The sequence below is a fragment of the Dendrobium catenatum genome, unplaced genomic scaffold (assembly GCF_001605985.2).
Source record: "Dendrobium catenatum unplaced genomic scaffold, ASM160598v2 fragScaff_scaffold_1638, whole genome shotgun sequence".
In the NCBI taxonomy this organism is placed as follows: Eukaryota; Viridiplantae; Streptophyta; class Magnoliopsida; order Asparagales; family Orchidaceae; genus Dendrobium; species Dendrobium catenatum.
In genome coordinates, this window is record NW_021320100.1 from 1511097 (window position 1) to 1535047 (window position 23951).

The following is a 23951-nucleotide window of genomic DNA, read 5'->3' on the forward strand; positions in this document are numbered from 1 at the left end:
GATCATGACGAATTTGGAAGGATATTAATTCAATCTTGAATCAATTTGAAATTTGAATTCTTTCCTAATTTAACATGAGTTATATTTGGAAAGTTTCTCAATCAAATCAATTTGAATTTGAATTCAAATTAAAAGAGATATTGGCATTAAATCTCTTTTAATTAAATTTGCTTTGCTTGGAAACTATTTGAAATCCTTCCTAACTTCTCCCTCCCTCCTTTAGCCGTTGGCCCCTCTTTCCTTTCTAAATCCTATTTCCGTTAAGGCTCCTAATTACATTTCCAATCAATGTCCATTAATGAATTTCAAATCCCTAATTGATTACTTTCCATATGTGATGCATCTTAAAATAGGAAGGTTTTAATTTCAGATTTTAATTCATTTCGAATTTGAAATTCTTTTCTAAAATAAGAGAAGTTATATTAGGAAAGTCCCTCCGATCAAGGCCAATTAAATTCAAATTTAATTTAGAGAGTCAATTGTATTTAAGCCACTTTCTCTCTTTAGATTGGCTATGATTGGCAATCTATCTCAATCCCTTAATTCCCTCCCACATCCCCTCCCCACTCCCATAACCACTGGCCCTCTCTCTCCCCCTCTTTCCCTTTTGCTCCCTCTAATTAATTCTCCTCCTGATCAATCCCCCCCAAATTAATTTCAGATCTTCTATTTGCTAGAAAAATTTCAGATTTCTAATTGTTAATCATGGCTTGCTTTTGGTTCTACATTAGAATTACATTGCATTTGAAATGTAGTATGCCAAATAACTAAATTTCCAAATAAATGCATTTGGGTTTCCTTACATTAGTGATCCATGAAACCAAACATACACTTAAATTGCAGCTCTCAATTTTATCATAAGAAATATTTTAGCTCTTTTACAACAATTTTGTTAGTCTCTCGACTATTGTTTGATCATTTTGATCATAGAGTATAACGTTGCTCCAATTTAATCTCTCAATAAAATTGATCCAAAATGGCCACTTTAGGACTAAATTGGGATCAATCTTGTAAATTGAGGGATTGAATTATGTTCAATTTTATATCATAATTATAATATGAGGTACTATTTTGGATCAATTTTGTTTAGTCAAGGGACTAAATTTGGGTAACATGATACTTTTGGACTAAATTGGTCATACAGTAATAGTCTGGAGACTATTTTGAGATTTCTCTAAATTTTATTATTAGAAATATGTTAACTCTTATGCAACTATTATAATGGGTTAAATTTCAAAATCCCCTTACAATTCATATATGGCCATTTTAGTCCAAGAGTGTAACTTGCTCCAATTTAATCCCTTGACTATACAAATTGATCCAAAATGGTCCCTTTGGGACTAAATTGGGATCAATTTTGTAGAGTCATGGGGCTAAATTTGGATTTATTTTATATCACAATTATAACATGGGGATTATTTCGGATCAATTTTGTATAGTTGAGAGACTAAATTGGGGCAAATGTGATACTCTGGAACTAAATTGGCCATACACGAATATCCCGAGGACTATTTTGAGATTTTTTTTGAATTTTTATTATTAAAAATATGCTAACACTTATGCAATGAAAGCATAAAGGATGACAGTATTATGTTAAGTCAATTAAAGATAATTATCAAATGATTGTAGTGAATTGACAAATTTATCTTATTTATTTACTTGTTCTAACTTGGAAGAATATTTTTCATTTAGACAAGAAAGATGGAGATCCAAATATTGAAATCAATGAATTTTTTGAATTTCATAATTGATTTATGTGAAACTACATTGAGACCCAAATGGTTTTTTAGTATTAGATTCTAAATGAGGTTTAAACTACATTGATGGAGCTCTAACCATTCGAATAAATTTATTTATTGAATGGCTGAAAATTTATTTTGCTGAAATCTCAATTGACTTTTTTATTGTAATTATATAAATATGCATGTTTATGTATGTATTTTTGTATGACTTTGAAGACTATGGTTAAATCTTGGAATTATTGGTTCAGTTGTATTTAGAATCAATTCAGGATCTCTTGGCTCCTGAAAAAGTCAGCATTTCTATTTCTGAAGACCCTAAGTCAGGTGAAGTGTCGTTGCCTGGTGCTGCTATTTTTCAAATAATGGATATTCAACATTTTCTGGAGTTGCTGCAGATTGGGGAAGCAAATCGTCATGCTGCTAATACTAAGTTGAATACCGAATCTTCTCGAAGCCACGCCATTCTGATGGTAGTTGCATAGAGTCTCTTTTATCTATTTGGAATGCTTCATTTATTTGCAGAGTATTTGTCCATCAATTCTTTCTTTTTATGATGAGCCCGTATTTGGAAATTCATCTTTTTCTTGATCCAGGTTTATGTGCAGAGATCTTCTAGAGGGCAGGAGGGAAATGGCTCATCATCACTAGCTGTCACCGCTACTAATGATATGCCTTCATCCAATGTACCAACTATACTGAAAAGCAAGTTGCTAGTTGTTGATCTTGCTGGATCCGAAAGAATTGATAAATCTGGTATAGCTAAGAATTTTGTCCTTCTCCCTTGCTGTTTGATTTTTCTTTATATCTTTCTTATTATCTTAAAAATTTTAATCACTATGTACGACTTAACTCTCTAGAAGGTATAGTGCATAAAGAATTTTACTGCTGTAGTGAGGAACACTTTCTGAAGTCATTATCTTTGCTTTGACATCTTTTTATTTTCTCTTGAAAATGTTCCTAGGATAGTTTTCAAGTTCTCATCCATCAACTTTGTTGTGTCTTTTGAATGTTGATTGCTTATAATTTGTGAGATTTATTGTTAATTTAATTAACTTAATTAGTTTTGAATCAATGATGTTTGTTATCCAAAATTTTCAGGTTGTGGTAATTGCTATATGCAATGGTAGTTAGGTATTGTTAGGCATGGCACCTTTAAGAGAGAAGAAACTGGAAGGCAGTAGCCCATGGCGTGTTAGATAGGGTTCAGAATTTGCTGAGATGTGTGGATGAGGGCGACGGGAGGTGAAGGAAATTGGTAGAGCTTTTGAGCTCACTTAACTTTCAATTGATGTCCACCTCAATGCAACCTTAAAGAACTTGTTTATGGTGCATCATTTATAATTCCATGCCTTTACAATGCTTTTGCCATCGTTCAAACTCTTATTGTTGCATCAGTCAACTTAGTGCAATACCTAACTTCACCTCAATTCCGAATCCAAGAATCGTTAATCGGGATTTTAATCTTGGCCTACATGATTATATTCTGTTTTGAAAATTTAAATTTCTTTTGTATCTTAAAACAGTTTACTGGATCATCTTTTACTGAACAGGATTTACCTAAAGTGCATGAGGTTTCTGCTGATTTGGTTTTACGAAGTGTTAGATGCACTCAGCCTTGCCTTTGTTTTAATATAGTTTGTTTAAGGACTTTATTATTGATCACCTCGATGTGGATGTCACTTCGGTTTGCACAAAAAACAGGCTCCATCATAACCCATAGATTGACCCAAGAGAATTTTATTATCCATTCTAAACTAGAAGGAATAGAACTATTTCTTGGCTGATGGTGTTTCTTCAGAAGAAATCTGATTTGAGCTGATGATTTGGCAATCTCGCTTCCTTAGTCCATTCAGAGAGGCGAACTAGGTAACTTCATGAGTTACATTTACCGGAAAAAATGGGATTTAATGTGAAGAAAACCTTAGTTATGAGGAGAATGGAAGCCCTAGTACTTAAAGTATTGCATTAAGAAAGAATGAGATTTTGAATGGAATGCAGATGGTCAAAGTCGTGAAAAGAAAAATATTGAAAGTGAAGGGTGTCATACATATTGGAATTGTGATGTAAGGTGTATTAGGATCTAGGATTCAGTGATGCAAATCTAGGTTGAGGTGTATAAGTTAAAACAAAATAGTATAATTTGTAATTTCCAACCTTTAATTTAATCAAATATTAGTGGTGTTAGATGAAAAAGAAAAAAAAAACACTTAATTCCTTTGAAACGATATTGTGAAGTCACCAAGAATCTAAAATTCTACATGAAAATTGAGAAATGATGTAAAATTGTACAATGAATGAAATTTACATCGCAAAAATGAAAACTCACCTATGGAAAACTTGATAAAAACTTAATCACTCTCGCACCCAAAATTCTAAACACATTAGAGGGAAGAACCAATAATTAAGTTGATTACTGGAATATCTATGCCTCACATCGTTGCATAGATACACGTTTTATTGAAGTTGTCATCAAAACTTGTAGAATTCTTGAAGAAGTCACATCCAATTGCACGCATGAGAATTACAAGAAAATTTCAATTTTATCACACTATAAACTATATAATGGTATTTTTTACACATCTCAGGTGTTCTATCTACAACCTAAGAAAAATCTAAAATATGTAATTCCTCAAAATCCTTTAAAATCTGGCTTAATACCGTGTGTTTCAATTCGCTACATTTGAATTCCTATAGTACAACTTTCCAATCTTAGTTTCAGCAAAAAATGGTAAATTTTCAACTTAAAAACCCCTTTGCAATTCAAAGGAGTGCAATTTTGCCTGGCAAAGTATGTCTAGAAATGAAGGCAAAAATCAAATACAATTTGAGTCTCGCAAAACGAAACTAAGCAACCTAGGTTAGATTCAGTGTAGAGAAGGAAAAAAGTTATAGGAGGAAAGCAACAAATTAGGTAATAGCCATTGAAGAACTGAATAAAAATAAGTTTAAATCTTAATTTTAATATAAAAATAGTAATTTTTCAACTTTGAAAACTACGTTCTGGCAATTCCAGCTAGTCCCGTCTTTTCAGATACTGTGGAATGCCATAAAGGAATTAAAAATCGAATACAGCTTTAGTGCTGCAAAAGAAAACCTAGCAGACGACTTGAGCTACAGTGGGGAGAAGGAATTAAAACCTATCGAAGGAAAGGAGCACCAATTAAGGGAAGACCCGGATAAAGCTGTAGTGCCTTCAGATGGAAGACCTTAGGTGGAAGACTGAAGCAGTTACTGTCCCAGTAAACGGCAGCTGCAGAAGGAAAATCTGCAAGATGGGAGCCCTTCAGATTTGCATCCAATTGTGTGGAAGTCTTGTTGAATGAGTGCTTTGTGTTGTAAAAGCCCCTTGTCTCATGCATAAAGAAGCCAAGGAAGTTTCTTTTCCCGGATTCAATGTGTTAATTCCTAGTAAAATGACATTAGTAAGTTTTGCGTAGTGCTGTGGAAACAGTGTGCACAATTGCGCAAGATTATGTGGGTAGATTTTATGGATGCCATGCTGAACCCGAAAAAAGATCTTCTTTTGGAAGAGAAGTATAGGCAATAACAGAGTGTTGTTGATAAGAAGTATGATGTGATTGATTGTAATTGCTGCTTTTGTATTAGGTGGCAGTGACTTTCATTTTTTCAGCTTTTAGTGGTAAGACATTTAGAATGTATCTGTTATTTGTTAGGCTGGTTTTATTTGTTGCATGTGAATTTTACTTTTCTATTGCGGATACTAGAATAGCAATTTTCATTCATCAAAATTTTTTCTTATTATTTTATTGTAACTTATTTTGCACTTTGAAGGTAGCGAGGGTCACATGCTGGAAGAGGCAAAGTTTATTAATCTTTCACTTACCTCCCTTGGAAAATGTATAAACGCTTTAGCTGAAAACAGTCCGCATATACCAACAAGAGACTCCAAGCTTACAAGGCTCCTCCGTGATTCATTTGGAGGTTTTCTCTCTAGTTTGGTTACATTTTCTATTTAGTTTAAAGTCTTATTATAAACTGCTGCATTTCTCCTACATAATTGCTACCTGAAGGCACATAGCTCAAGTTATTTTCATTAGTTTACTAGCGGGTTAATTCATCTGGTGATCTTTTGAATTTGATTTTTCTCCTTACTATTATGAATAATGGAGCACATCTCTAGATTATTGAGTGGACCTTTCCATATTGCGTTTTTTTTTTCTTTTTTGAACTTTCTCTTCAAATAATTTCCATAATTATGATTTTATTCGACACCAACTTATATGATAATTTGTTCTATTTGATCTATCGTATACTTTTCCTACTTTCGTGGTTATGCAGGAAATGCAAGGACGTCTCTTGTCATAACAGTTGGGCCATCTAGTCGACACTATTCTGAAACAGCAAGCACAATAATGTTCGGACAGAGGGTCAGTTTTGTTTACTACCCTTATTGTGGATCAACAAATACTTATTCAACAGCTTAATTTATACATAAAATTTAGTTTCTTAAATGATTTTACCCCATGGACTTTATCAGTGATAATATTATTGCTCCAATTGTCCAGCATTAGAAAATTTTATCTAATTGTCCTGCACATAAATATTCTTTATTTTCTATTACATGTCCAATAATTTCATATCCTACTGTTTTGCTCTTGTATCATTAGCCCTTTTCACTGCTAATTTTTTTTATTTGTTGTGCTCTTTTCAATTGCCTTGGGAACATACTAAAAATTGTGCGAATGTATATAGATGCTTTTTATGATCGTTTTTCCCAGAATTTTGTCTCCCTAGATCTTGTAGCTTTAATCTCTTGCACTTGTACGGTTACTATGGTAATGTGGTATGTAATTTGAAGAATTTTTTATTTTGAAATATTGTGCTCAATTTATTTATGCTTTCTGATTGCCAGGCGATGAAGGTCATCAACACAGTAAAGCTAAAGGAAGAATTTGATTATGAGAGCTTGTGCAGAAAGCTTGAGAATCAGGTAGATTTTCTTACGTCTGAGATGGAAAGGCAGCAGAGACTTAGAGATTGTGAAAAAGAGAACATGGAAAAGCGTTTGAAAGAGTGTGAAATATCCTTAGCTGAAGCCAAGAAAAATCTTGCTATGAAAAACAAGGTAACCCTTTTTAGAACTAATTTCTGAAGGTTCTGTGCTGGAGAAATTTCTTGCGGTTACAGAATTTCAGAACGCAAGATAGAGTTTTGTTAATGCAATGAACTTTCTACTTCATATTTTCTCCAGGTGTCTAGATACAGTCATTGATCTACACATTTTGACATTGTCACTTGAGATGTAATATACACCTTTGGCCATTTTCTTGATAAAGTTTACAGATGTTGAGCGCTTAGCTATGCTTTTAAACTCACGAGGAAGTTCGTATTGAAAGTATTTTTTTAAGGTTTGCCTGTGATCAAACTCGAAGTTTTCTAGCGCTGTTATAAAAAATTAGTTCCATTTAGTTCTAAATTTTTTCTCATAGCAATGTTTGGCTAGAGGATTACAATTGTATTGGTGGAAAATTATAATTTATTCAGGATGGAGATGCTATAATGATGAAAAAAAATTACTCAGTGCAAAATTTGTCTTGTGAAAGTTAGTTTTAGTTCATTTTAGAGCGCACATTATGGGTTACCCCAAACTAAAATGAAACCATACAAGAAGAAAGAAGGGACAAAATGAAAAATGTGCTGAGATTCGAATTTGCCTTTCATGCCGCCGGATTTGCTACACATGTATGCAAGTAGATAGAAGGCGGAGGGTGATCTTTTAAAATTTCAAAATGAAGCACTACGAATATTTTAATGATAATCCTTGCAACTCGATCCATAATCCACTCAAATGGAGAGAATGTGAGAATTAATAAACTTAAAAGTGCCAAGTCCTGAGCACACTCTCTTGATAGTGCATTCATGTGAACAATTGCTTCTTCGGCCCTTGAATATCTCAAATTATTATATTCATGTGAATAATCTTCAAACTGATTGAAATAGTCAAACCTATTGCACATCACATGTATATGAATACTCAAAATTACGTGCACCATAATTGCTAAAAAGGTGGCTCGTACACTTCTTGTGAGTAGGCAGTACACTCTGCGAATGAACAGTGTTGCTCATGACCGAATTTCTTCCAACTGAAATAAAGGGTGAACTGTTGCATGTCATGGGTTGCATGATCATTTTGACAAAATATGCATGACATGGTAAATAATCGAAAGAAATCTTTTCCACGCGCCTCCTATCTCCTAACCGCACTTGTGTAAATGTACTGAAAATGTTCTAATGCAGTGTGCGAGTGTACAGAAGAATGTGCAAGTGCACCAATGGATGTGCAAGTGCATTGTGTGACTAAGCACACTAAAGATAGTGCATGTATGCAAGTGCATTGCGTAGGTGCATCACTAAAGTAGCGGACTTATCCAATAATATTTGACATAATTTTTTTTGTTAATTTTTGATATTATTGGCAGCACCAACTTGAGAGCTCAGCTTTTCAGAAGTTGCTTGCTGATACTACGCAAATGTACGAGGAAAAAGTAGCGGAGTTGATTAAGAAGTTTGAAGCTGAGCATTCACAGGTCTCTAGTTTGGAAGAACAGTTTGTTTCTGTGCGACAACAACTGAGTGATAGTATTGACTCACTTGAGGTAATAAAGGCACCTACACAGCTAGTCGATTGTCTCATGTTTTAAATACGGCATATTTTTGTGCTTATGGTATTCTTGTTAAGCTACTATTTTTCTATATCCGACTATTCGCAAGAGAGCTATGGATTGAGAAATCTTGCAATTTTTTTTATCTTTTGCTTTCAGAATTATGACCTCTGGTGTAGAAGTTGGTGGCTATTTTGAGTAATGTTCCTTTTTTTTAAAGATCCGATGGATCATAATTAAGGGAAAGAACTATAATACCTTTTATCTTCATGCATTTATTTGTAAAATTCTATTAACCATTTTTTAATGTTATATGAAACAAGGTGATTGGTGGGAACATAGATTCCTAAAACATAATACTATGTACTTGCAATCTAAATTATTCTAGAAGTCTCCACTCAAAACTTGATCTTCACCAACTTTCTCCTCATCTACTAAACCTCCTATGGATCGAGTTATAGTGTTGGTAGTTCTCTTTGTTGGTGCTGCTCACCCTCCATCACCGCCTGTTATTTCAAAAGCCTGGTTTGCCCTTGCAATTCTTCCCCATGTGTCAAGTTAATATGTGTTGCTGCTGGTGCGTGTGCATATTGTTCTTTTGTTGAAGTAGTGGGTGGGAAGGATTCATTGTTTCCTTCTGCCACTCGTTTTCCTTTATTGTTTTAGTAAGATTTAGATTCATCTCGGCACAAACTGGTCTCAATCTTCCACTATAATATGTTCTCATTTACTTTGAAGTTGAGATTTTCGAGTTTGTGGCTTCATTTTCTTATTTCTTTGGCGATAAAGTTTCTGTGGTAGTCCTAATTTTGAGATTATTCATAGATCCTTGTCTTATTTTTGTTTGATTACTTTATTGGCTGCTTGACCCGCACCATGCGCCTATAAAATTATCTTTAGAAGGAGACTACTGATGTAGAACTATATGCTAAATCGGAGACTTGCACAAAATATTTAAGAACAATTTCAGATTTTCGTTATTAGCGATTAAAACAACAACGTAAAACAAATAAACAGTTGCTTTCGCTTAGGCTAAGCCACACAAGAGACTAAACCACATCAAAACACTTAGAAGAATTAAAACATTGCATAAGTAGTAGTTTCCAACATAACCAAATTATAACAATGAGGTCTAGGAGCAAAGAAGTAACAATTCCTATGAATACTAATGGATGACAATAAGTAGACACAATCTCTTGCTTTGAACGAATTCTCTCAAAGAAATTAGAATTTGAAAGTAAATGAGTCAAGGAAGAAAATCACTTTCTCGGAGAGACGACGTAGATCACCACGTACCTTCCAATAGTTGTTCCTTCAACGGCTATTACGGGAGGTTGGAATTTCAAGAGATCTGTCAAGGATTTGAATCACTCCGATGAAGGAAAGTTGAGAAGATCCACGAGTCTTTGACCATCGGATGTGAAGTAGGAGTCAAGCTTCGAGTAGATCACACACCTCAACTCAACAAGGAGAAACACCTTAAGAAGGGGAAGGGGCGAGAGAGAGAGAGGAGGTGGACGGTGGGGGAGAGAGGCCGGCGGTTTGTAAGAGGGGAAAACGGCTAGGGTTGGAAAGGGGTTAGGTTTGGGTGGACAAGAAATTGTTTTAACAAACAAATCTGAAATTATTTTCAGAGTTGAGTAAGTTTGGAGGGAAAATAAATGGATTTGAAATTTGAATACCTTGCAATTAATCCCCTTCATGAAGCATTAAAGGAGAGGGACCCATTGATGGGGGCCGGCGGCAAGGAGAGAGGGATTTGGGGGTTTTGGGAAGAGGAGTTATGCGTTTCCAAATCCGCTCCGTTTAATAAATGAAGAAAATTTCAAATCCGCTCAAATTCAAATTTGAAATTTGAAATCGCATGAAAAACTTTTCAAATTTGGCGTCGGACAAAAATGGAAACGTTCACTTTGAATTTCAAAATATGAAATTCGTGGAGATGGTATGGAGGGGCCGGTGATGGGTTGAAGGGAGGGGCGGTGGAAAGAGGGGAGGCCGGCGGGATGATGGGGAGGTGAGGGTTTTGAGAAAGTGGTGTTGTTGAGTTTGGTTGGGTGGGGCTATAAAGAGGTGGTTGGTGGTGGATGATGGTCGGAGGTGGATGTTGGGTAGATGGAAGGAAGAAAACAAAAGAAAACCAAGAGCCAATGGTGGTGACTGTTGGGTACTACGGGTGGCCTCTCCTAGGCTCCACCAAAATCTCAACTCTCAAGCTCCACACAAAAGCTTCAAGAAGACAAAATGCAGGAAATTTTTTTTAATCATTCATTAAACATCAAAAGTACAAGAAGAAGGCTATAAATAGCCTAATACAATGACATAAAATAAAAGACTAAAATACCCTCGAGGGGCTACAAGACTCAATCCCTCAAGCAAGGGTAAAAAGTGAAAAATGCAGAAATAAAAAATACATCAAAATAAAATGATCATACTAAAATCAGAAATACATCGGGTAAATCGTGGCCGTAGATCTACGGCCACGTCGACGGTAGACTTTCCAACTGATGTCCCCATCAACTACTTAAGACTATTCTAAAGTATCCTTTTATGTGAATGTCTCTACATGTTGATTCCTTTGAAGAACCCCGATAACTTGGCTTCTGTTATTTTTCTCCGGTTTCATGTTCATTATTTTAATCAGTTCACTTTAGATTCTATTAGCTCTATTTTTGGTAAACATTTACAAGTGATGTTGCTATTGAAAGGCTATCTATAGCTTGGGTCCTAGTTGAAATTGATGTTACAATTTCTTTGAAAAAGGATATTTGTATTGATTCTTTTTTAACTATTTTTTTGCAAAAGGTTGATTTAAGGGCATGCTTTACTATTATAGTTCACTTGTAAAATTTTTGGTCTCAAACGCTCAAGTTGCTTAAAGACTCTTCATGAATTAAGAAAAGCGTCTTATGTGGGTCCCAACAATCAATGGGGATCAATCAAATGGTCAGCCTCCCTTCAAACTTGGTGGTCATTGTTCCTTCTACTTTAGATATGGAGTGTAATCAAAACCTAGTGTCATAATGAAATTTGTGTTATCCCTTTCTTTTGATCCATCTGCCCGATGATGTGGTACGGGCCTCATTGTCAAGCCTGAATATTTACTTTGACCCATAAGTAATGTTAGCGCCTACTCTACATGTTTATAATGTTGCCAGGATGCTTGTGACTTAGAATATGAACATGCATATACTTTTGATGGTTGCCTTAATAGTATGAAAGCACCAGTGGATAATGTGTTTCAAATCCAATTTTCCCGGCAAGGTAGGAATATAAAAAAATATTTCTCCATTTTCCTAGGTTTACTAAATTTCAAGCAGACACAACAACTAATCAAACGACATTGGCATTCTTGACTTATGAGGAGTTTATGGATCTATCACGACCCGGCCCGGCTAGCTCAAATTAACGGGGCAGGAATAGACGGTCGTACGGTAATTACAAAAAAAAAAAAAAAACTTAATATATTCTTTTCATCATTAACATAAACTCAAATAAACATCCATTAACAACATAAGAAAGAGCCACTAAACTTCCAATACAAACATTTCTAATACATCAAAAACATAACATGCCTTAAAACATAAAAAAAACACAACAATAGTCCACGACACAACAACTAATACAATCCATAAAAACTTGCTCCCTTCAACTGTTCTACGTTGGTAAGTTACCGGTCTCTCTGCCATTAATCCTTAACAGGTTCTCCTAAAAAATATTCGTACAAGCAGGGGTGAGCTAACGCTCAGCAGGTAATAAATATCTCAATTAAATTCATAATGCAAGGAAAGAAGAAATATTATGCAGTAAACTTTTCATATGACAAGACTTAAATAAAATGAGAAGGCTTAAGTATGCCTAATCCATGTAACATTTGGAATGCATAACAGTTTGAATGCCCATAACTTTTTCCTTAATTTTATTTTCTTTTCTTAACTTTTCCTTTATCATTCTTATATACAAAGAAGCATAGAATACATAGTTTTAATTGTATACACCAGTCCGGGAAATACCAATAATTTGCACTGATCAGGTACATATTCAAATTTGACCAAATATTTCATTTCATTTACTCCAAAGAGTCCTTTACCAATTTGCTCCGAGGAGTTCTTTACCATTTGCCTCGAAGAGCTCTTTACCATTTGGTACTTCGGATCATCATGCACATTCAAACACTCAATACTTAATATAAGAAAATTAAATCATTCATGAATTCATATATGTCTGTCTAATAATGTTTCATGCTCAAATGTTCTCCTGAAATTTTGCATGTTCACAACTGACTCTAAAAGGGAACATACATATTGCAGTATGACTTGTAATTTAACTAAAATTAAACATTAAAACATGTATAATTTTAACATTTAATGAAAGAGAAACTTATAAACTTAAAAGATGTATGAATACCTATCTCACAAGTACAGTAAACCTCAACAACGTCGCTTATGCTTGAGGCGTCCTTTTATTATCGATAGCTAAGTATAAATGTAAATACAAACATTATTTCTAAGCCTTAATCATAATACATTTTCATTAAATAATTAATTAAATTTATATTTTTGGATTTAATAAATCCCTAATTTTAAACCTCCCTAATTCGTCTAAATCCATACTTTAACCAAATTAAATCCTCTCTAATTCCTTATTTAAAACAAAATTAATTAAATTTTCAGATTTACTCAAAACCATAAATTCACTAATTTCATTCCAATTGCATGCCAAAACTCCCCCATTATTAATTTAATAATTAGGGTTTAATATTTTCGTATTAATTAAATTAAAAAATTAGAAAAATTAAAAGTTGTGCAAAATCCTAAATTTTATCATTTACAAATCTTCTTAAGAGCATTAGAAACAATTTTTGTTAAGAAACTTTTAAAGAAATTGAAAATTGAAAAATCCCTAATTTTTGAAACCCTAAAAATTTTTGGGGAAAAACACATTTTCATGCTTTAAATAATATCCTAAACCTTCCCTATCAATCTTCTAAAGATATTTGAAGTTTCCATTAAACCCTAAAATTTCTTCATCAAAGAACTCTAAGGAAACAATGAAAATTTCTCGTAGGAACTCACCTTACTCCTTCACAAAGTTCTCCCTTTGATCGCCTCCACGAACCGCCGCCGGAAAGCCGCTACCATCACCGTCGAAGACTCCAAACCGTGTCCCTCTCTCCGTCTCCTATTTTGGTCGCACAAAATGAATGAAGCGACCGAAACTATTCGGTCCCTTAAGGCTTTGGTAGATTAGGGATTGCCAAAAGACCGATTTACCCTCTCTTAAAACTATTTCTCTTAAGACCATGAGGGGTTATTAAGTCATAAAAAATGGAAACTTAGATGATTTTTAATTTCAAATTTTTGCAAAATTCACTATAAGTCCCTTATACCGATTTGCTTTAAATTTTATGTACTATTCTATAAAATTATTTTCGTCGAAATCCGACAACTTTGAAAATGCACTTAAATTTCATAGCAGTGCATTGAAATACGTGCAACGCTTATGATCGACGTTTTCTTGTTTTACAGGATCTTTGCTCTGAGGTTATCAGTTGTTTTGATATTTGCTTTATGTTTTTTCTTCTTGTCCTTTTTAACTTATTTTTGGGTGCCCGTTTAACAGAATGGTTATTTAATGCTTTCATATATCCTGTATCCTTAGAAAATTTTGATTTGGTCTGTTATGAATAAAGGATATATTTAGAAATTATTATAGTAGAGGATGGTGGGAGGAGCACTTATGACACATAAGGTAGTAGGAATTGGACTTAGTTGCTTTGGGCATATACAATAAACAGTGAAATATGCTTCAATAAGATGGGTAAATTCCTCTGGTGTTTCTGAGATTTTTATCTCAGTTCATGAAGGTACACATTTTTAAGAAGTCTACATTTTGATCTCTCACATACATGCTTCTTTTATGAAGGTCATTTCATGAACATCACCACTGATTGAGAGAAGAAAATGACGAAGTAACCTATTTTTTCCTTCTCTGGTTCTATTAACCTCAACAGTGTCTCCTTCCTCGATTTCCCCTTGATGTAAGACAGTTGAGGGTCTATGATTACTTTAATTGTAATAAAAATTAGTCATTTTTAATTCAAGCACGCCTCATTCAACCTTAATAATAATATAATATAAAATTCAACAACGATCAAGTTTTATTTTGTAAAATGGAATTCGACTTATATCACACTTGACGAAATTTCAATCAGTACACACCAATGAATAAATAAATTAGAAGCAAGAAGAAAGTAATTTTCACTCAAAAGGAAGAATCATGTCTCCACTGTCGTACAATTAGATTGCCCCCAAAAGTATGTGTCACGCTACAAACAACGCACACTCAAACAAGAATTGAAAGAACTGGAATTTTGTTTCAATGTTGAATGCTCAATGATTTTTTCATGTCTCTGTGGTTTTATTTATAATCCACAAAAGACCCATGGTAAAAGATTTATCTATATCTTCCTAGATCTAGTCAAAAGGAAAAGTTTTACATCTCATTGTGTGTAAACTATTGTAATCAGCTATAGGTTTCTTAATTTCCATGTGAATTCATCCAAAAAGGAATATTGGCGGTAATGGACTTGATACAAGAGGCAACAAAGCTACATTTCAAACTGTAGCAATTAGTGAAATATTTGAGATCTGAGTTAACCTATAAGGAAAATGTATAAACAACGATTTTGGTATATATGTAGCAATCAGAAAAGAAGAAGAAGAAGGAATTAGGAGATTGTATCAACTACCTGTTGAATATGGGTCTAGCAAATTAGCATATGGAAAGGAATTATGTAATTTAGATTTCCATCAGTCTTACTTCCATTGCCTCTCCCACATCCTCTTGTCTTTGACGACTCTTGTATCCTCACCCACTGATGTGGACATCCGACGGTGGACGTTAATCAAAGGAAGAGACGAAGATCGACGGCCGAGATCCCTCCATTTTTATATTAGTTTATTAATTGTTTTTTTAATTTAATTATGTATTTTCATTTTTATCCTTAAGGGTCTTGTCTTATGTAAGCCAAAGGGGCAAAGTTATCTTTTAGTTTCTTTGAAGGCCTATATATAGATTCCCTTGCTCTTGTATTAGACAATGATGGAGTTTTAATAAAAAAATTATTCTGCACTTTTGTTCATTGGGAGGAGTTTGGTGAGATACCTATGAGAGGGAATCGTAGTTTCTACCAGCCGTAGGATGGGTCCAGACTCGTGTCTTGAAGTCCCTTGGTGAAGGGCAGCACAACACCCGTCAGCCGTAGGAAGCGTCCGGCTCACAGTTTTCTTTGTTTTTGTTTCTCCTTATTTTTTTCTAATCGCCATCTCCATCCTCTCTCCAATCCTGCCAGCTTCATCCCCTGCACTGATGCAAGCAAAAATTTGGGAAAAGCCCCAAATTTTTTGCAAGCAAAAACTAAACCTTCATACGAAATATAAATGACACAAAATTCCAAAAACCTAGACAAAATACAACAAATAAACCAAAAAATGACTTTACTTTTACAATATAAAAGGACTTACAAACTTTGACGCTTACAAACGACAAAATAAAGACACCTAAAGAAGCTTTGCCAATCGTCGAGAAGAAGGATACAAGTGGCATCATACTTGTGGATAGAAGGAGGTAAGAAGTCCAAGACGAAGATAGGAGAAGCTCGCAAGCCTTTCCAAGAAGTAGAAGAAGAAGTGGAACAAGCTCTCAAGCTTTTCCAAAAAACCCTTAGGTTTTCATGTCCAAAAATCACATTATATCATCCTACTTAAAACTCTTTGAATACAAAACACCTAATATTTATAGAAGAGAAAGGGGAGCCTAATAGCCACATAAAACCCCCATTTAAACCAATTAGGTAAGGGGAAGAGGAAGGGCAACATATATTACAAAACAACTCCCAAAAATCAGCACAGAAACCGAGTAGGAGAAGCCACGGGAACACAGTCAGGGAGGGACCCGAAGAGCCAACACAGAAACCTGGCTGGAGAAGTCACGGTAAAGTAGCCAGGGAAAATCGAAAAGGCAACCAGCACCTAGCAGTTCACGGGAACAACATAAAGAAGAAACCAAGGAGACACAAGAAGGGGAAGAGGCAAAGGCAGCCAAGGGAAGATACCTAAGAGCCACAAGGGGGAGGGAATGAACCTAATAAAGTTTATTAATGAGCTTACAAGAATAATACCTTTTCATATTAATGAGCTATCATTAGCTCAAGCATTTATGAGCTTGAACCAAATAGTTTTCAAGATTTTAGCTCAAAATAAAATAGCCAAAGCCCAACCCGAGAGACAGCAAGCAGCCCAAAGAACAAAAGGACCCAAGTTGATTTGACCCCCCCCCCCCTCCTTTGCCTACATCATCCACCCAAACTTGTCGGCCTCTTCCCACAACCCTCTCTTCTTCCCCATCAAAATTCTCCATCCCCCTCCTAAGCCTAACCGGCCATCTTCCCCCCACCTCCAAACCGCCAACACCCTCACAAACCCTAACCCTAATACCTCCATAGCCGCCGACCACCTTCTTTCCTCTATTGGCTCCCACAATTTCATCTTGTATTCAAAGCCTTTCTATTTTATACATCTTAATTTGATAACAAATTCGAATTCAAAATTCAAATTAATTTGAATTTGAATTTGTTTCCTATATAGGATTCTTATTTTAGGAAAGTTATTTAAATTAGGTCCAATTAAATTTCTGATTGGATTTGATTTCAATTAATCTTCCTCAATTTTGGATTCCAATCAAGGCCCACTTTAATTCTCTTTCTCTAAACCCTTTCCTCTCTATACCCGCCACCCCCTTTCTCCTATCTCCTCTCTCAACTTAATTAATGCTTCTCCATTAAGGCCCCCCCAATCTCTCTCCTATTTTAATTAATTCCTTCAAAAAAAAAAAAAAGAACTCAATTTAAGGGATTAATTAAGTACCCCTTCCCTCCCTTTTCCATTTAGTTTGAAATTCAAATTTCAAATGACCTCCTCCCCCCATATCCGTTCTACATCACCCACCCCTCCATATATTTTTAGCGGCTAGCTATTATCCCAATCAGTTCTCTATTTTATCCCTTGTTTGTTCCTTCATCCCCTCCCTCACCAGCTGCTATTGCTCCTTCACCCTAATTGACGTGGTTTTTATTCCCCAATTGCTGTTAATGCCATAATGCTGACAAAAACTTCAATTTCTTTCTGCTTGATGCTACCCAGAACAAGGAGATCATCCTCAGTGACAAGACTATCACCATTGTCATTTAGTCACTACATAATCCCTCCATCTCTTGCTTGCACTCCTCTGTTCACTTTATGCTCGAACCCCAAAACAAATAGACGACCTTGACACTGACAACGCTCTCCTCTACCTTCTTCTCTAATAACATCCTTTGACACACACTCCTCCCAAATCATAAACAATGCTCAAGGAGGATTGTTTCTTGTCTTTCTTTGCAAATTTGGAACAATTTGAAAGATTTTCTGAGAAAAACTAAAACCCTAGAATAGGAGAAACAACTTAGAAAATGGTACATCTATTAACAAACATTTCTTTTTTGAATTAATTTGAAATTTAGAATTGGGGTATTTAGATCTCAAATTTTATATCATTCAAATTTAAGCAAAACATTACATTGCATGAACACAATTAATAAAAAGTTACTGTTGTCGGCAGTATGAACCTTTAAAGACCACCATTTAATCTCAGACGCTAACTTGTAAATTAGAAACGGGCTAAGGAGCAAATCAATGTTGAAAACATTGAGCTATGTGAATCGTGGATAAAGTTCAGGGGATTGCTGGAAATTTATCTTAAAATTACTGTGAAAAAATGATGAAGAAAAAGTAATAAATCGGAGGTAACATATATGGAAGTTGGGCAAAAAGTTTTATGCAAAACAAAGTTGACACGAAATGTGGCAATCTACATAATGAATGGATAATGAGGATTTCTAAAACTTTTGCTAGATAGTTGTTACAAGGTTGATGCGAGTCTATCGAAATTTTTTAATAGCTTGCACTATATATTTTAGACATTCATAACATTAAATATGACCAACTCTTATATATGGTTTAGCTTTTAATATTAGTATCATAGAGTATATTCTTCTTCTAATAAATATCTGATTTTTCATCTTTTGTCATTGAACTTAAGATTGTGGAAACTGTTCTTTCAAAATAATATAGCCATAGCGCCACCTGATAAGGGTCATTGACTGATATTGCTCAGAAGCAACAAAAAGCAATCGACGACCTAATTTTAAAGTTAGACGAGATGTCAATGATGAAGAAAGAAGCTGAAAGCATAAACCAGTCGCTAGAGGCAGTGAAAGATGAACTCCTGTCTGAAAAGGTATGAGTTTTCCTATCATGTTCATTCAATATATAATGTGCAACACATCGCTCTCTTTATATCATAGAGTGTCATCTTCACAGAGTGGACATATATATAACTAATGTAATTTGTCTATGCAGATTATACCTGGCTGTTGAAATCTCCAATACACCTAAAGAAGTAGAATGACAATCAACTTTATCTGTTACATAATTGAACATTTTTGGAGTATGTGAACTGACAAGCCATTAATTGAGTTTTCATAAAAAAACTGTATTGTATGAAATTGCCACATGAAAATCAATAAATAAATTAGTCTTTGGAAGTTTTTAAGAGCAAATTGAAAACTTCAGAGGTAGAGACCGGGTTACAGAGAGAAGAGCTTCATTAAGTTCCTAATTCCTATTCTTACCAAGCTGTCATACTTTTAAATGTGGATATGCTAAAATGCAGTATCTAGGTGTTGACCGTGTGATAATGCAAAGTTGTCTAAGTGTAGTAACCCAAAAAAAGTGTGGTTTTGCACTTTTGCTTGATAATCTGGGGTTAATGATGGAGGAGGTAATCAGTAAAATGAGTTGTGTTAAGTTTTAGAGGAATAAGAAAGAGAGCAAAATGTATGAAAATTTTGCGTACACTATTTGGAGCAATTCAAATGCACCACTTGGATCAAAATAAAGAAAGAGAAGAGCTCTTATCGAATGTTTTAGCTATAATTAACAATTATCCATACTAGGTTTAGGCCCACAAGTGTCATATAGAACAATCTTGTTTTGGGAGTATTTTTTCCCTATATTCACCATTATCATCTTTTACTTATTCCCAATTTACAATTATTTTGGTTGTGAAGAAAAGTGAGTGATTCATTTTGTCCAGATATATGCAATTTATTGCTGGCACTTCCATTTCTTCAAAATCATTCAAAATTAGCCTCATCATTAATTCATTTGTCAATTAAGAATATCCAAAAAGTCCATACAATAGCTCTATTTTAAAGAAAAAACAAACTCTAAGATATGAATGGCATTATCTTTATAAGGATAAGATTATCTTTATTACATTTAACCTAATAAAAAATTAAAATAAATACTAAGAAATTCAACTAAAATTAATGGGCGGTTTAGAAAGATTTGAAAATTGGCTCGGTTTAACTTTCTTGTAGCAAGGTTTCACTCCTTTTTGATGACCTATAAAACTAGTCTTGTCTGTGCTAATTTTTTTAAATGTTCAACTAATTTTTATTGTAATGCATTAGTTCACCTCTGCATGCAAAAACCTCTTTTATGATATGTTTGTTGTAGGTACGATTATTGGATCATTTGTTGGAAGTGACGGCCCTGCAATATAGCAAGCAAGAAGCAACAACATGAAGTTCAAAGAACACACATCTAGAGGCTTAGGTGTTGGATGTCTCCAAAATGCAGATGATGTAGGACTACGTAAATGAAATGCTCTTTAACCCATATGGATTTTGCACAACTTAGGATTAGAATAATTCTAGAACAAAACTACTCGCGCATTTCAAACAATGATTCAAAACAATTAGTAATTATCCGCTTAGGCTAAATCACATGGTGAGAGCTTTGGAAACTTTCAAAAGAAATAGAAAATAGCACAATGAATAGTAGTAGCTTTCAAAATAATCCCTAGTCTAACAACGAGAATTAGAAAACACAGAGGTGCACTCAAATCCTATGTTTACTAAGCTTAAGCGAGAGCAATGCGGAGGAGTCCATTGTGACTGCAATCAAATCAAGAAGAGTTAGACTAAAAGGGAGAAGATGCAAGTAAAGGGAGAAGATGCAAGTAGAGGGAGAAACCTTCGTCAAGGGTAGTGGAGATCCTCCACTCAATGCCTTCAAAGTGTTCGTCAATGGCGTCCACCAAAGTATCTAGAATGCGCTCTAAGTAGTCTTCGACGGTATGGTCGATCCTCGGGTTCACGTCAAAGAAAGTAGATCCGAGGATGTCGGTGAAACCGTCGTCGTCCCAAGTTATGCCGTATTCAGTTGGAGGATCCGCCATTCATGAGTACTTGATGATCAACTCTTCACACTTGATGAAGCACTTGTGAAGACAATCAAAGAGAAAGAAGTTTCTCTTATGATCTTGAAGGGGGAGTGGACCAAAAAACCTATTTTAGTCAATAGGATAGTTGATTGAAGGAGAGGAGAGAGTTGGAGAGAGAGAGGGGGCGGGTATGGAAGTAGGGGCCGGCGGCTTTGATGGATTGGGGAGGGGATTTAGTATGTGGGGATGGGTTTCCAACTTTAGGTTTAGGGATTAGGAAAGATTTGATTGGGTCCAATTTAATTTAGAAAATCAATTGGACTTAAATTGGGAAACTTTCCTAAAATAAGTCAAAGCATAAAGGAAAGGTTTTGGATTTCATTATTTTATTAATTGGGATCCTAATTTGTCTCCCAATTAATACAATTAAATTTGGGAAATCCAAAAGGGAAAGAGAGAAGTGGGCCCGATGATTTGGGCCTTGTATGGCCGGCGGCAAGCACAAGAGAGGGAGCAATTTGTGGATTTAATTGGGGCTTCCTAATTTAAGTGTCGGGATTTGGAAAGTTTTAACTTCAATCCAAATGAATAAAATTATTCAAAGGATCGTATTCAAATACTTTCCTAAAATAGAGCAATTAAATTAGGAAAGATTTTGATTTCAAATTCAAAAGAAATTGAATTTTCAATCATCCCAATTTAACCTCCTACCCAATTAGGAAACTTATAGGAGATGATGAAGTGGAGGTGGCCGGCGGCTTTGGAGTAGTGGCCGACGACTTTGGGATTTTGGGTGGAGATTTGGCCGTGGGGGTTAAGAGGTCGGGAGGGAGTTCGGCTAGGTGGAGGGGGAAGAAAATCCGGAGGCTTTGAGGTGGTGGATTGGAGGGTGGAGGAAAGAAGATAGAAGTACGGAACCACGAACCCGACTTATCTAGGTTGGTGGGTATTGCGCGATCTCCCTCTCCTAGGGAACTCTCTCCATTAGAACTCTCAAGCTCTCTCAAATCTCAAGCAAGAAGAAATTTTAATAAGCAATCATTCATTAATCTCAAAAGAAAATAAGGTGGGCTATATAAAGCCTCATACAAAGGACTCAAAGACAAAAGACACAAATGCCCCTTGGGCTTACATACGACATCCCTTCATAAGAGGGTACAATGGGAAACTAAAGAAAGCAAATAAAATGCGGCAACATAAATAAGAAAATACATAGGATAAATAAAAAATACAAAGTAGATCGGCGACCACGCCTCTGATAAACCTTCCATGATCTGATGTCCCTATCATTCTCCCGGGGTGGGAGAAAACTCGACTCCGTCGAGTATCTCTGGCGCTCTCGTAGATCTCTAGTGCGTCCGGATCAATCTGCTGCAACTCCTCTCGATCTAACCACGTATCCTCTGACTCGGGCTTTCCTTTCCACCTGATCAAATCTCTCATTCGTCCTCATTCTCTTGTGGATATGATCTCATCACTTAAGACTGCTTCCACTTGCTCTACCATGAGAATTTCTGGTAGTGGAGGTAGGTTCAGGATCTCACAAGGTGGGTTCACACAAGTATGTTTTAATAGTGGATTTGGTGGGTTAAAATCATGACCTTCATATGCCACTAAATCTTCTATGTTAAAAAATGATTTATATTGAACTCTGCAGGTAGATCTAATACATAGGCATTGTCGTTAATTTTCTTAAGTATTTTGAAAGGTCCAACACTCTTTGCATGCAATTTCTTAACTGTTTCTGGTGGGAATCGTTCTGGACGAATCCGCACCATCACGGAGTCACCAACCTCAAAAGTTTTAAAATGTCGTTTCAAATATGCATGTAATTTATATTCATGATTATTCCTTTCAATTTGTTGTGCAATATCCTTATGAAGTTCATGCAAATGAGATGCAAATGCTGATGCAGACTCAGAAATCCTATACCTAGAGCTCATGGGTATCAGATCTAACGGCTGTCTAGGTTTGAACCCGTATACAATTTCAGAAGGACTAAGATCCGTGGTTCGGTTAATGAAATTATTATAAGCAAACTCAACAGTAGGTAGGATGAAATCTCAATCTCTAATGTGCTCACCAACCAAGGACCGCAATAAATTACCCAGACTCCTATTAACTTCCTCAGTCTGACCATCCGTCTGTGAGTGAAAGGCAGTGAAAAATTGAAGTTCGGTGCCCATTTTCATCCACATGGTTTTCCAAAAATAACTAGTGAACTTCACATCCCTATCCAAGACAATGGTTTTGGGTAAATCATGTAAACGGACGACCTCATTGAAGTATAACTTCACAATGTGAGAGGCATCTGATGTTTTAGAACATGGAATGAAATGCGCCATTTTGAAAAACCGGTCAACTACCACACAAATGGCATCGTGCCTACGGAGTGTCTTGGGCAGGCCTAAGATAAAGTCCATATTAACATCCTGCCAAGGACAACTGGGGATAGGAAGGGGAGTGTAAAGACCAGTGTTCTGCTTACGTTGCTTGGCCAGTTGGCAGGTGTGACACTGACTGACCAGCCAACAAACATCTCTCTTCAAGCTGGGCCAAAAGAAACGGTCCTCCACGGCTTCGATAGCCTTGTCCCGTCCGAAGTGCCCAGCGAGGCCTCCGGGAGGTGCTCGGAATGCAAAAGCCTCTAGGCTTTGAAGAGATAACCATCCTCCAATAGGAAATCGTCCACAAAGCGCGTGCTGCTTGTGAACAAGAGAGTGTAGGTCTCCTTGAAGTCGGGGCATTCCAAATAATCCTTCTTTATTTGGTCAAATCCCACGACTTCTGCTCTCATTTCAGTGGTGGTAATCATACGACAATTGAGAGCATCGATAACTTTATTTTCAACTCCCGCCTTATGTCTAAGGGTGTAAGTGTATTCCTGAAGGAACTCAACCCATCGACCATGGCGTGCATTCAACTTCTTTTGGGAGTTGATATAACACAGAGCTTTGTGATCCGAGAAAATGACGAACTCTTGTAGGAGCAAGTAGTGTCGCCAATAGCGAAGAGATTGGATCACGACGTAGAACTCTTTGTCATACGTGGAATAACGGTGTCAAATATCATTCAATTTCTCACTGAAGTACGCTACTGGGTGACCTTCCTGGGAGAGGACTCCTCCAATTCCGACCCCCGTAGCGTCGCAAGTCACTTTGAAGACTTTGGAGAAATCAGGAAGTCGCATCACTGGGGCTTCCACCATCTTTTGTTACATCTTATCAAAAGCTCGGGTGGCAGTCGGGGTTCAGTG

General features: G+C 35.7%; 1 protein-coding gene across 7 annotated transcripts in view; it reads left to right on the top strand.

Moving 5' to 3' along the window:
• The window catches only part of LOC110113260 (kinesin-like protein KIN-UA), an 85662-nt gene that overhangs the window by 17664 nt on the left and 44047 nt on the right, over nucleotides 1–23951 (top strand). For 4 of the 7 annotated variants that reach the window (XM_020845795.2, XM_020845779.2, XM_028701071.1 and 1 more), the window contains 7 exons: nucleotides 1991–2212; nucleotides 2336–2495; nucleotides 5535–5684; nucleotides 6042–6130; nucleotides 6616–6828; nucleotides 8183–8359; nucleotides 18581–18703. In XM_020845795.2, the coding sequence (XP_020701454.1) occupies nucleotides 1991–2212; nucleotides 2336–2495; nucleotides 5535–5684; nucleotides 6042–6130; nucleotides 6616–6828; nucleotides 8183–8359; nucleotides 18581–18703 (1134 nt within the window). The remainder of the gene's footprint in view (nucleotides 1–1990; nucleotides 2213–2335; nucleotides 2496–5534; nucleotides 5685–6041; nucleotides 6131–6615; nucleotides 6829–8182; nucleotides 8360–18580; nucleotides 18704–23951) is intronic. The other 3 variants (XM_028701072.1, XM_028701075.1, XM_028701070.1) reach the window with 2 other exon arrangements.